The following is a 15,193-nucleotide window of genomic DNA, read 5'->3' on the forward strand; positions in this document are numbered from 1 at the left end:
GATCCTAATAAAAGACGTGGCCTGTCGCCTTTTATTATTATCACTTTTTTTTTTATATCTCAGCCATTTGAAAACCAATTTTCATCAAATAAACATTGAATCATTCTTAAAATTACATTCTCTTTCATATTTCATAAGAGGTTTCTCATTATCTCACTTAGGAATGTTATAAACCTGAATCCTCACCTCAACCAGTACTGTACAGTCCCTTTAAAGGACAAGTTCACCTTCATAATACATGTGGATTGAGTGAGGGCAACAATATTAGTAGAACACATCAGTGAAAGTTTGGGGAAAATCCGACAACCCGTTCAAAAGTTATGAATTTTTAAAGTATCTGTACAATCACTGCTGGAGGAGAAGACTACTACAATGTATGATATCACATGCGTACAACAGTATAAGGAAAATAAAAAGAGATTTTCACAAAACTTGACTTTTTGAATAAAGTGCACATTTCTTCGACATGTTACTGACTTATGTTATGGGTAATATTATTTCCCCTGACTTCTGAAAGAGAGAAGTCGAGTGTTCTTTTATTATGCGAGAAAAGTGAGAATATCTTGAATTTTCTTTATACTTTCTTTATATTGTTGTACTCATATGACATCACAAGCTACAGTAGTCTTCTCATCCAGCCATGACTGAGCAGAAACTTCAAAAATTCATAACTTTTAAACGGATTGTCCAATTTTCCTCAAACTCTCACTGATGTGCTCTACTGATATTGCTGCATTCACTCAACCCACATGTCTATGAAGGTGAACTTGTCCTTTAAATTTGCGATTGTGGAGTACAGTACTGAAAGGAGAAATGTGTGTGTGCATGTCACATTCCTGTCGTGATCAGAATTAAAATATTTTCATGTGTTCTTAAAATTTGTGAATATCACCCGCCTCACAAAATTTCTTCCTAACACCGCCATATATTTGTGTATTTAGTACACTGCATGGTGGCAAGGTGGTCACTTCTGCCACTGAATTTCCTTGGGACATGATGGGACAAAATATAATTCAAATCAAGTATAAAAGTGTACTCTGGAATTGTCAGAGTGGGGAATAAGGACTTTTTTTCTTAAACCGCAAATTTGAGAACTTCTATCAAATACACAGCAATGTACACGATAATTCCATTTCCTCTAAAATCATTAAGTTTATGTTTCTTTGCATGATATCCATAATGAATTCTTCTTTTTTTTATAGATGTACCTTTGAATTCTTAAAGCTCTCATTTATGAACACCATCCCAAGCAGCAATCTTTCTATCACTTTCAATGTCAACTGTGTGTTACCTTTAATATGCCCTGATAATCAAAGCTTTCATTGTCTGACGTTTTTCATCAGCACCTTGTAATCCACGCAAACTTTCACCTAATTGTAAAATTAGTAAACCCTACTTGACAGACTTATGAATGCCCCTCAGTCCAACAAGAAGGCCATGGTAAATAAAACAAACAAACAAACAAACAAACAATCAAATGGAGGGGGTAATCTTCATACTTTGATAAACATTTTCCAACGATCTGTGACAATTGCCAAAAAACAAAGAAAGAAAGAGAAAAAAAAGGAACTCCAGCAAATTTGTCAGTTGGGTTAGGGTCTGTGGAGACTAAATCAAGGAGTCTGAATCATGCACATTAATGGACTTATTTATCTGAGAACAATTTAACCCGTTGAGGACGGACTGATTTTGCTACAACACACATTTCCCATAGACACCTGCCTGAATATAGGCCTACTCGGAACTCGTCCTCAACGGGTTAAAGGGATAGTACAGTATTGGTGAAGATGAGAATTGGGCTTTTAACTTTTTGCGAGATACCAAGAAAACACTTATGATATAGTACAGAACATACCATTTTAAGAGGAATTCAACCTTTATTTGATGAAAATCGGGTTTGGAATGACTGAAACATCCAAAAACAAAGTAAAACGAAGCGATCGTAATTAAGTGTGGGTCCCACACTTTATTAGAATCACTCTTTTTTGGGTATCTCAGCCATTTCAAAACCAATTTTCATCAAATAAACATTGAATTTGTCATAGAATTACACGCTCTTTCATATTTCATAAGATGTTTCTCATTATCTAATCAAAAAAGGTTAGAAGCCTGAAATTAGGTCTCAACCAAAACTGTACAATCCCTTTAAGATTGATATTAAAGAAATTTCTCCGATAGCATTTATGCTAAGTAGCAGTTCACACGAAAAAGCTGAAACGTTTAACAGTGGACAGCCATTTCCACTGCCATCAACTGCTTGAGATATTATCCACCTGGAACCCTCTACAACTTGAAATATATGATACAGATATATCATTTTCAGCTTAATGCTATAATTGCAGGATTTTCTTCCTGATCACCAACACTGCCTCACTGCACTGTCTACTTGGGTGAGAGCAATGTGGTTTTATCGCCAGAAGTGGTATAACATCTACATCCCACACTGACCATACCCCTCACCCCTCATGCATTGTCCCCCTCTGGCATGTGGGAAGAAATCTATATTTGGGTGTTCTGCTGGCATTTGCTGTGGATTTCTGACTATTACGCTTCACAGCTATGGCATGTCTGTGTCTGCTTGTGTGTATGTGTGTGTGTGTGTGTGTGTGTGTGTGTGTGTGTGTGTGTGTGTGTGAGAGTGGTAGGTATGGGTGCAGGGTGTGCGCATAAATGTTTGAAAGGGTGGGGGTGGGGAAGTGTGCAACAGAGCTAGCTAGAAATATTCATTAAGTAACGAGAGATGACAAAACATGAGATAGAGGGCAAAGGAAGATCAGACGGTGGAATGACCCAGAAAGACGGGTGTCGCTATGTCATTGGATCCGGCCCAGCAGGTGCTACAGCATGCTGCTAAAAAAAACCGTCGCCAGTTTTGTAGCTAGCAGAGTATAAAGGGGTGAATATATGGGTCCCAGGTGCTGCATGTCAGGATTGGACAATCCTACCTCGTAGTTCTAAAGGGTTCATTCTTTTGCTTTGTTGTTTGATTGCTTGCTCGGTGATTTTTACTCCATGGCATCTCAATAAAATATCGATAGAGGTTGCCCCAGACCCATGGTGATCAGTCACAGCTTAATAGTCTTGTTCTGCAGTGACTACTAAAGAATCCTTCACACAATTACTGTTTGGCATTATCATCTCCACCCTGTCTTGTTGGTCATGGAATCTATGACATTTACTACTCCATGTTACTCCCCCATCTTAATTTTTCATACTCATATGTAAAGTTGTGACCATTAAGTTTTCATAAAATCATACAAAACTATAAAACCCATAATTTCCTTAAGTCATGTTCAATTCTACTGAATGATAAATCCTTCTGACTGGTTCCTTTTAAAACACGAATTGCAAAGTCGATGAATTCATCAATGTCATATTTCACTTTAATCCTTGAAGGTGGTCTCTTCAAAACTGTCATAGTGGGATTTTTTTTTTTCAATAATTGGTACAGATGTCTGGTGATTATCAATGGATAGAGATTAGCTAATCCCTCTTCTAATCTTCATAGTATTATTATGGCCTTCCTACTGGACTAGAGCACCTTGCTACACTTGAGTTTGCTCACTTACTTTCCAGCGAGGGCAAGTTTGGATGGATTGCTGAGTGCTGATGAGAAAAGCTTCGCAATTTGAGGTACAGTTGAACCTCTCGTATCCGGACAAGTCGGGACCGGGGCTCATCCGGATAAGGGATTTGGCCAGATACGGGAGACTCAATGCTTCATACATGTACATATACATGTATACACATGTACTGATGTAGCCCATTGTAGTACCACATGTAGTAATGTGTATACTGCAACCTTTTCATTGTTACATTTGGGGATGTTTGGGGATGTTAAAATGTCTGAGGGTAAGCAATATGGAAGGAAATTTGATGTAATGTATGTTAATCATGTTGGAAGTAATATGTAATTCATGTGTGTTTGTGTAGGAGTTCTCAAGGAGTTGGGAATCCCCCTTTCCTCCCGTAATTATTTTTTTTAAAAAAATCACGGCGAGATTGCGTCCGTATAATAGAGAGATCCGGATAAAGGGAGGCCGGATAATAGAGGTTCAACTGTATATCAAGTGCCTAGACACATCAAGGCTTAATGTCCATCAGTTTAGCTTTATATGCCATAAAACTTTTTGAATATATTCCCAATGTATCGGGATCTCCTCATCAGAAGGGATATATGAGACAGCCATAGACGGATGAGTAATCTATATTCAGAGGAATGAGACATGTTTGGCTGAAACCTATAATTGGATAGGATACGCCCCCGTGAGGCAAATTCACATACAGGCAATCGTATCTGTGTTTGGATCACGATGCACAAATTGATTTTATTCACTGCTGTACACACACATTGCCAAAAGAGATTCACCCGGCTGCTGGCGAAAGACTTTAAATCTCCGAACTACTGCATTTGCTTTTAACAATGACCGAAGTATGACCCTTTGTACCCTGGAATCAAATCTAAATTTAGCGTGCTGATCTGGATCATGGGATTTAACAAAACATCTTTTCTAATCATGTGCAAATCACACACACACACACACACACACACACACGCACTCACCTGAAGACAAACTGTTTATCATTTTTTTTTCATCAAGATGGACTCATTTTTGATGCATGAGTGTAAATAGTAGTGTATCAATAGAAAAACCTTTTATTCTATTTTGAATCTATCCATCCATCTGCATTTATTTATAGATAATGCATAAATATAGAGTCAATCATAAATGCGCTGCTTCATAGAAGCTCGACGACATTTATGATTTGCATCATTCATACAATAGGTATATCTCTCTTGTCCATCTATTTATTTATTTATTTTGTCTATCCATCTATCCTCCATTCATTATGTTGGAAGAAAATGGATTACACACCATGAAAAAGTATTCAAAATATATTATAAGAGTTCAAATATAAAGTGCATGCAATACATTACATGAATTAAAAGTCATCTTTGTTTTTTCAAGATCTCCTAAGTCTAAATTAACCCATTAATCCCTAAATCCATTCATCCCTTCACCCATCATTACGTAGAAGACATAAAGCACACAGCTGCAATACAAAAAACCCCATATGTTTCCACATATGTGTGTGTTGATTTATCACCTCCATATCTCTCAATCTCTATCACATAAATTCCAAATATATTTTGTAATTTAGTCATTCTCCACCCACCTATCCTTCCATTCACTCAGCCATCACACAGGCTTCAAATACATGTAAAACGAGTATTTTTACCTATTCTGCAATAGAAGTATGTCGTTTTATACAATACACCTATCCTTGTATTCATTCAGCCATTCCACATGGTTAACCCATTGAAGACTAGCTGACTTTGCTATAATACACATTTCCCATAAACTCCTGCCCGGGTACTGTAAAACATGATACATATTCGCGGCATGAAATTTTCGCGAATTGGAGCTGACAGCCTTTTTCGTGGCATGAAATTTTCGCGAAGTGCCACTAGCGTTCAATCAATATAGTGTAAACAAGAACTTTCGCGTGAACTTTAATTTCGCGAATTTCGGCGCTCGCGAAATTCGCGAAATTAAAGTGCACGCGAAATTCGCGAAATTAAAGCGCACACGAAAATTCCTCGTTTTACAGTATACTCAGGGACTAGTCTTCAATGGGTTAAAGTAAAATTGAAGAAAAAAAAAGTTTGAATAAACTCACTCCTGTTTCCACCAATCAGATAGGAGAGACCGGTCACCCAGATGTTGGCCTCGTCGGGCGTGGCCGCCACCAGATCCAGAGTCTCGTAAGCCTCTCCGAAGATGACAGAGAACGCGCAGTCCTCCGGGAAGTCCATGGCCAGGTTCTGGGAGCGAAAGTTTTCGGTCGTCTTCCCGAGCCGCACCTCTTTGATGCTCTCCACGGAGACTGCAGATAGGTTAGAGCAGAGGAGTTCAAATTTATTGTGAAAATATAAACATATAGATATATTCATTAAATTGATGGATACAGACATATAGACAGACACACAGACATGAGATGGATGGAGATAGGAAGATAGTATGCAAATAATAATTGACTACGAGTGCGATGGTACAATCTTACATCGCCAAGGTAATCAACGAGGTGTCTATCAGGCCGAGCCGAAGGCTGCTAGACACCTCAAGGATTACCGAAGCAATTTCAGATGTTAGATTGTATCCTTTACCAGAGTTCAAATATTGTGAAAATAAACCATACAATGTGTATCCAAGACATGTTATATATACAGTATCTGTTATAAAGAGTTTTATTGCAAAATGAGCTAATTAAGTGCCATTTTTAAACATTTCAAAGTGAGTCCATCATCAGATAGAGCAAAATATCAAACCTTTCCAGAAATACCTCACTTGTGACATAACAAGGAATATTCTTGAAGTTATCATAAAAAATATCCTTTATTTCCTTATTATTTTCTTATTATTTTCCTTGTTTTTTGACAGCTATAATCACAAATATCTCAACTTAAACAAGAATGGAGTTAGCTCGTTTTGCGATAAAATTCTTCATACAAAAGCGTGCATATATAGAGACAGAGAGACAGACAAAAACAGAGAGGGAGACAGACAGAGATAGGAAGATAGTGATAACTACATTCATCACTGGGGTGACACGACCTGGCTCGTTTCTCAAATTTTGGTGAAAATGACTTTCTTGGATTAATGGTGAGTTCATCCGTCAAGTGACATCCGGACCAAATCCCCAGCTGTCTTCTCCCAAAAATGAAGCCAACACAGCATGTCATTGGAAAAGCTATCCCATTTGATATAAGTAGTGCTTTGGCTCAAATGTCTTTTTTTTGTTTTGTTTTGTTTTGTTTTGTTTTGTTTTGCTCTCCTGAACATTTGACATTTTTCAGATACGAGGTCTTCTCTTCCCGGCAACTAGCTTTTACTGTCACTGTTGTTTAGACTGTAGTGGTAATAAATGTTATGAAATCCTATCAAGAATGACAGATGTAAAATTCATATTACATGTAAACAATGATTGATATCTCTAGACGTATACATCAACCGCACAAATGAATTTTTAGTTACATCTTTATGAGGATTTCACATACAGCTGCACATACATACAAACATACATTCTTTATGGTATACATAAACATGCATTATACATTATACATACGTATACATGTACCAAATACCTGAAAAGTCCCACTACCATAAAACATATATTCTTCTGATCACTGAAAACATGACAAAAAAAAAAGAAATACTCTTAGCCGCTGAAAAAGCCTTTTCTTGACTGCTAGACAAGATAATGTCTGACAGCGATCTTTTTTTTTTTTTGTTCAGTTTGACAAAAATTACTATTGACTTGTTCAATATGTACAAATTACTAATAAATTGTCTCTCAAAACCTAGCATACCTCTCTCCATGGAATAAGTAGATGCAAAATATGAGAAAACCTCACATCTGCTGCATTAATGAACAGTAATAACTTATCATTTGCTCCATAATTTCTTTCTCTGGAAATTACTTCACCAAACCTGATCATGCACTTTGATGTGTTTAGCAACTGTTTGGGGGGAAAGAAAAATGACACTAAATAGCTCAAGTTTATGATTTCCTCTCACCGACATAATCACAAATGCATCTTGCATCTATGCAAGCAATGCTAATGCCATAATGTGCATTCAGACAGAGAATCTACATTACAGTACGCGCAATAGAAAACGCCCGACGAAAGTGCGTCCAAATTTCGTCCCAACGCTTTTAACGTTGTTGAAATTGCCCGGGACGTTTTCAACGCTTTTTGCGTCCAGACTTCATGGACGGAATTTGGACGAACTCAACGAAATCCCCGAACGCTTTTCCGATCATGTGGACGCTTTCAACGCTTTCAACGCTTTCAACGCTTTCAACGCTTTTGTCATGCGTGCGTTGCGCGCGTCTACGGCGGATATGTACAGCATTGTAAGCCGACCCGACCCTTTGATTTTGGTCGCTTCCCACATTGCACAGGACAACGAATTAGGCGAATTTGACGAATTTTACAAGAATCTGTAGTAGTTTACTCCATCACGGATCGCCAGCATAAGTACCGGCAGTCTAGATTTAGGACAATGTTTACGTATTTAGCGCAATTGTTAAAGCACTGGGGGGTGTTTCATAAAGCTGTTCGTAAAGTTACGAACGACTTACGAGCAACTGTTGATCAGTTCTTGTGCTGAATTATCAGAACTGATCACCAGTCATTCGTAAGTTGTTCGTAACTTTGCGAACAGCTTTATGAAACAGGGCCCTGGCCCCATGAATCAGCCGTCCCATCTCAGACGATCCGCGCACTGGACGGGAGCGTCGCGGACTTGCTGCAAAACTCGTAAACTGGTTTGAAGAAAAAAAAAAGTTCAAAATCTAAACTAAATGGCAGCCAGCGCCCGGTTGCTGGTTTTGTTTTGTTTTGTTTTGTTTTGTTTTTTGTTTTTTTCCCGTAACTTAGCGGGCGTAACCCTAACGCACGTACTCAGTATCTGAACTAATCTCGGATCTTCTGAAGCCAAAATTATCCTCAAAGAGTATAATTATGCATGTTTATAAACGATTCATGTGCAGTGAGAGTCAGTCTTGTGAGCAAAATACATGTATAATTCGTTGATGTTCTATAGTTTACTTCATATATTTTTTTTTTCACCTTAAGCTATGTGTTCCCAACAAAAGCATCGTGCAGGAATTGAAGAGTAATTTGGCATAGCAATTCGAACATTTTTATTACTGTTTTCACAGCGCCTATATTCTGGTAAATATTACGAAAAGATGCGCCAGTATTTTCGAGATCGTTGTAAAGATTGTATTGGAATTTAAAAAAAAAAAGAAATACATTGTATGAAAGCTTACTACTATAGTGTTATTATCACAGATCAAATTCCTGGTCGGTCCCGAAAAAAATTCAGTTTTGTGTTTATATCGGGATCCCCGTCATTAAATTCAACTATATATTATATATATATATATATATATATATATATATATATACATATATACATTATTATATGAAATACAATACCGTATATTGACTTCCGGTATGACGTGTTTTGTTTTGTTTTGTTTTGTTTTGTTTTGTTTTTGGTCAAACAAATCTTTTTTTTTTTGTCAACCAAGACGGACAACTTTAGGCCCGAATTCACGAAGGTGGTACAATGAAACCATGGTTTAAACCATGGACAAAAGCCATGGAGCGATAAGTGTCGCATGGAATATTCGTGACGAAATCAGTCATTTCGTCGATGAAATGATTATTTTGTAACGAAATAACAAAATTTTGTAACTAATTGAAAATTTCGTTGACGAAACTACCATTTTGTCGACGAAATGACCCATTTCGTGACGCAATATTCCCTGCGACACTTGGCGTTCCCTAGTTTTTGTCCATGGTTTAAACCGTGGTTTAATTTGTACCACCTTCGTGAATTCGGGCCTATAAGTGTAAAAATATGTTTACATACACGACAATTATCTTTCTTTGAGGGGGTAGGGATCAACGGCAGTTGTGGCGTATCGGGCATCGGATGTTCGCACGAAAGTACATGGTGTAACATTGAAAATAAGACACATCGTGAAAACAGCTGGGTTATCAAGAAAAACAGAGCTCAGGTGAGTTTTTGATTGTAAGTTTTTACAAGCGAGTAACGTTCTGCCACCCCCCCCCCTTTTTGCCTCGGAATAGTTTGATTGTTTTTATTTTCGTCTTCAGATTAAAAGAAAAATACATGTACACACAAGTTGTGTATAATATACATTACATTCATTACGTAGAACAGTTTTAAGAAACGGGGATCGAATGGCCCGTTCAATCATATCTACAAAATACATATATTGTATATACGACTGTTCTTCAGAGTCCCGAATTTACAATATCCAAATGATCTAGTAAAATAATCTATAGTCAAACGGTCTATACAGTGCACATAGTACAATGTCAAGTGTGCGTGAGATGATGATGATAATGATGACGATAATAATAGTAGTAATAATCGGGAGTGGAATAAAGAAAAGAATGATATTTAGTTCTCATTTTTTGAATTATCGTTTGTATGAACATCCATCGAATACTTGAATTACAACTTTGAAATGCCAAATAAAAAGAAAAACGAAAATCAAACTTGTACAGTCCAGAAGGAAGTTTCAAGAGGTATTACCATACTTTGGATTTTGGAAACACGCACTTCATTTCTCTTCAAGTTCAATCATGGAATAATCTAAATGATCATATCACGAGTAAAACGATATACACGTGACATTATTCTTGACAGACAGTGTTATCTAGATAATCATGGCGAATTAAAGATATAAACAACACGGCACTGCTGGAAAAGAAAGAACTAATTGGCCTTTGACATTCGGGGATCAAAAAGTCACTCGATATCTTTCAAACATCATCGACGTAAATCTATACCACGAGTACTAGTATAGTTTGTTGTGTGTGTGTGTTGTGTTGGGAGTGGGGATACGCAATCATTAAAATAATTACATTCTGCATGAGATATCGTTGTGTGTACAGTTCTGGTTGAGATGAGGATTTAGCTTTTAACTTTTTGCAAGATATTCAGAAACCACGTACTCTATGAGATGTCAAAGAGTATGCAATTCCATGGGGTATCAAAAGTTTATTAGATGAAAATCGGTTTTGAAATGGCTGAGATATCAAAAAAAAAGGGGGGTGAAACAAAGAGATCCTAATAAAGTTATGGCTTGTCGCCTTTTATTATTATCACTTTTTTGGGATATCTCAGCCATTTGAAAACCAATTTTCATCAAATAAACGTTGAACCCTTCTTAAAATTACGGTACATGCTCTTTCATATTTCATAAGAGGTTTCTCATTATCTCACTTAGGAACGTGCAATACAATAATCCCCACCTCAACCAGTACTGTACATCCATATGGGACCCGTCTTATAAAGCCTTCAAATCAATCACAAGTCCCCAAATCAATCGCAACTTGCATTGCACCTCTCAAAAAACTTGTGATTGATTTTTATCACAAGTCTTTATAAGACAGGCCGGCTCCAGGCGACTTTTTGTTCGTTTTGTCAAGGAGCTGAAGCTCCACGGTTTTATGGTGCAGGGTGACACAGCTCCAGTGAGTATAATTCGACACAGGTTCGGTTCTGCCGGTGGTACGTAAACATGTCACGCACGGGGTGGCACACGTACACACCACATTTGTGATATATATAAGATCATCACTGCACATTATAGGTGGGGCAGCAAAGAAACATGCGCGCTGTATATGTACATTAAAATACATTGTGAACACGTTACGAGCATGCAGGGCATTCTTCGTTTCTGCACACACGCTTGTCGCGTTGTGCCGTCATTGAATACTCTAGTAGCACGATTATGTGTTCCTTGAGTTCGTTGTGCCGAAGATTATGTACAACGATCTTTGATCATGTTGATTGTGTTGTGCGAGTCGAGTCATACTAGTACAGTGCACGGTATTAGTGCTAGACATACAGGTTCGTGACAGCTAGCTACAGGTCTTCCTCGTTGCGTTGCATTGCAATTGCAAACCAGGCCAGGGGAGGTGTGAGAGACAAACACACACTCATATAATAGCGCTACGGCATGACAACGCTTTTACTTGAGCGTATTGGGAAACGGTAAGGGTTATTTTGGCCTCATTAAAATTTCATAGAAACGACAAAGGGTACATACTGATTGATGAGGAAAGTCAAGTTGTGAAACAAACGCGGAATGCAGCTTTGCTTGTTGTATGCAGGTTTATAGTATACAAATACCGGTATACTATACTCGTATTCATCTCGGAGGAGGATGCATCCTTAGTTGCCTATTGTGTAGTCCCATACATGCATAAATGTGTTAGTTTTTACTCCCGATTTGCCGGGTTGATTGCGCACCTCAGTCGCGCTCATGCAGAGACTAATTTTGGTTTTGCCGCCGGAAAGGCCGCACCCCGACTGTTCATTTTAATTTTTTGAAAAATACTGCAGCCTATATGCCGGAAAATACGGTATGATGTGTTTTGAGCCTATAAAGTATAGGCAGTATATATGCCGGCAAATACAGTATTAAAGGGTCCGGGGTATGTAGGCCGGGCCTGTAGGAAGGACTCCCTAATAATGTCCCTCAACTAATTTGACGGCCAATGTTGTACAACCCTACTTAGCCCTACAAAAACCCTAACCCTAGCTAGGACCTATCCTTGCTTGTTAACGCATGGATGCACACGCACTGCAGTGGGGCCTATTTCACGATTTTGCTGAAGCGAAAAAACTGACCTAGCAAATGTCATTACTAAATACTATGAGTGAGAATTTTTTCGCAGAATTAAACATACTTGTCGGTCAGATATCACCGATATGGCTGTGTGTGTATACGTGAAGGGAGGCTGGATTGTGTTGTGAATTGTGGTGGGTGCAGAGATGCCAAGTTCAAAAAACTTTTATGAGTGAGATTTTTATGACTCGGCGTCTCGGCGTTCGCGCACATGCGCACGAGAACGAGGAGGGTGTCCCCCTCCCATGGTAGGGAGCTTTTTAAAATTATTAGCTCTTAATGATGCGATCTGGTGCATACTTAAGTGACTATTTTTTACTAATTTTGAAAGGCAATAGGGAAATATACCTTCAATTGCAACTATCACTTTAATCCTTTGAGCTATGCTCCTTATTTTTGGCCCAAATTGCAGACTTCAGATGTGTGAGAAAAATGGGTGCCATGCGCGAGATCGTGAGACAGACCCTAAATGCTCGAGTCTCACGCAGAATGCGTGAGACTTGGTAGCTCTGTGGGTGTAGTGTACGTGTGTATGTGTGTTTGCACTTTAAACATTTATGCACTTGCTATGACATTCTTGTGTTTTAATGTACAACTCTCCCACACACAACCATCCGCACACAACCCAAACCCTCGGCCCACATACACTCCTTCACCAATACACACACACACGCTTAATAAATACAGTACATACAGGGTGTATACTACATCGGACACAAACATCATCACTCACACATTCACGATGTACGTACCAGTAAAATCTATGTCCAAATCTAATACACTGTACAATGATAAGAAGTTGATTGCGTCTGTATGTTTTTTAATGTCCAGCGTCTCAAGGACGTCTCTGCTATCAAGGTACCGGTATGCACTGGAATAATTGTACGCCTATTGGTGTACAACCATTCTTAGGACTACGAGTGTAACGAATGCACAATTGTTGCATTCATGTTTGGGTTTCTTTTTCCCCCACCCATCTGTACATGGTCCCCCTCACTAATCAGCAGACAAAAAGCAAGAAAAAAAGAAAAAGTCTTCCAAAAACTTGTGGGGGGGGGGGGGAACTGTCATTGAAAGGTGGGCACCATGCTCAGAAAAAACAACAACCCAAAACCAACATTGCCAAAAATTGTTTTAAAAAAGAGATATACATGTACCATACTTTTCAGCAGCTCGATACACTTTCAGGGTATTTCACTAACCATGAAATACACATCACAACATACTTCTTTTAGGTGGGAAATCCAAACGATCACAACTTGTTAAGGGTCAAAGACCTATCATTGAGTATCATGGTACAATAAAAGTATTAACCTTTCAATGGCAGTTGCCCCCTTTTCTCCACCCACCCCCCACACTTTTGTATGAGGGTAGTTTGAAAAGTGAAATGACAGCTACAACTTATATACATTTCAAACACAAAGAAGGGTCCTTTTAATTCTGTGCTTAACTTGGAAACCTGTATAAATTCATAATTTGCTTCACATAATTTGTCATTAAATACATATTAAATATTAACTATTAATCGATCCATCCACTGACAGCACTGCCACTGGATACGAGGCAGAAACCTGACATAATGTCTGCAGCATGCAGGGCTAACCAGCTATTTCTGTACACTTTGTTTAAATGAAATGAGATGCTTCTTTTTACCAGGGAGGTGGAAACTGGTCCCACCTGTGACCTCCCTGTTTTTACTACTAGAGAAGGAAATTGCATGTTATCATCAAATTTTTACAATCACAATTTAGAGCATGTTTTGATTGAAAATTATAACCAATATCATGAGAGGGCTGTAGTTGAAATACCTGTATTCAGATTATGCTACATCCTTCGAGGGTCCATGAGTAATATGTAAGGTATTTTTTTTTTACTTACACAGAAGTTATTGAACAGTGTAGGCAGGTTTTTCACACAACTCTACTTCACATTTAACACATTAATTACTGAACTAAGGTTTCTTTTTGAGGTTGGGCAACATTAAAAAGTATATACTGTACTACTACATGTATATGAAAATGGGATTTCTCTCATATTGGGCACTTGGCATCACATCTCGTGTTGTAGGCTTTAAATACATGTAGTACTTTTAAATTGAATACAAAGCGAAAACATATTCCGGCAAATTTTCAGAAAGAACCAGCATTCCAATATACATCAATAATAATATCAAGTCAAGATTAAAAATACAAAACGTACTCAGAAACCAGCAAAGTCTTGAAATAGAAATGGAAATGTAAATTAGAACCAACAACGGCTATCAGGCAATCTCATTGGCCGAGTGGACATGATGCCTGACTAGTAAACCAGGGATTGTCTGTACAATTTTTCCCAAGTCTGCCTGTGATGTATACATGTTTGTTTTTCATAGAAGTGACTCAACATGCACTGAGCATTTGGTGTAACCAATGCCAGTGAAGGGCAAAAATTACAAAATTCCTCTCTTCACTGTGATTTTGGCAATAACTAACTAAATATACGTGTGTGCACATAATCATGATCGCATCCGAGATACAGATTAATTACTAATTTACATGAAAATTTGGTTTTGTAAATTTCCAGCTTGTAAGGAAAGTCTCTGTAGAAGTTATCAATGCAGTGAAGCTATAAAGCAAGGTAGAAAAAAATAGTCACTTGACATGGTTTAACATGGTACTGTGTATGCTATATTTCCGCATGCATGATTTATTTCTTTCTTTTGTGAATGGCTGCTGTCAAACATTTTTGCTAGTGGTTATATTCCTGATCTGGAACCAGGGGAAAAAAAGTGAAATTACAGAGTAAAGATTTTGAACTTGTGTCAAAACGATACTGTAGCAGTCACATGTACTATGACTATCACATGGTGCGACAGGAATGATGGTATCAGAGAGGGATTGGAGTAAATATTGCAGCATGTTGGTAATTTTGTGAATAGCAAGCAACTCCCAAAATTCACAAAAGTACA

The 15,193-nt window shown here is 38.0% G+C and overlaps 1 protein-coding gene across 1 annotated transcript in view; it reads right to left on the minus strand.

Moving 5' to 3' along the window:
• Positions 1–15,193, minus strand: part of LOC139711030 (inactive phospholipase C-like protein 2) — a 200,190-nt gene that overhangs the window by 99,264 nt on the left and 85,733 nt on the right. Inside the window, exon 3 of the mRNA XM_071622957.1 lies at positions 5,683–5,889. Within this exon, the coding sequence (XP_071479058.1) occupies positions 5,683–5,889 (207 nt within the window). The remainder of the gene's footprint in view (positions 1–5,682; positions 5,890–15,193) is intronic.

Source organism: Diadema antillarum, unplaced genomic scaffold, assembly GCF_040938485.1.
Source record: "Diadema antillarum isolate AM-2024a unplaced genomic scaffold, OU_Dant_1.0 scf00000039, whole genome shotgun sequence".
Taxonomy (NCBI): Eukaryota; Metazoa; Echinodermata; class Echinoidea; order Diadematoida; family Diadematidae; genus Diadema; species Diadema antillarum.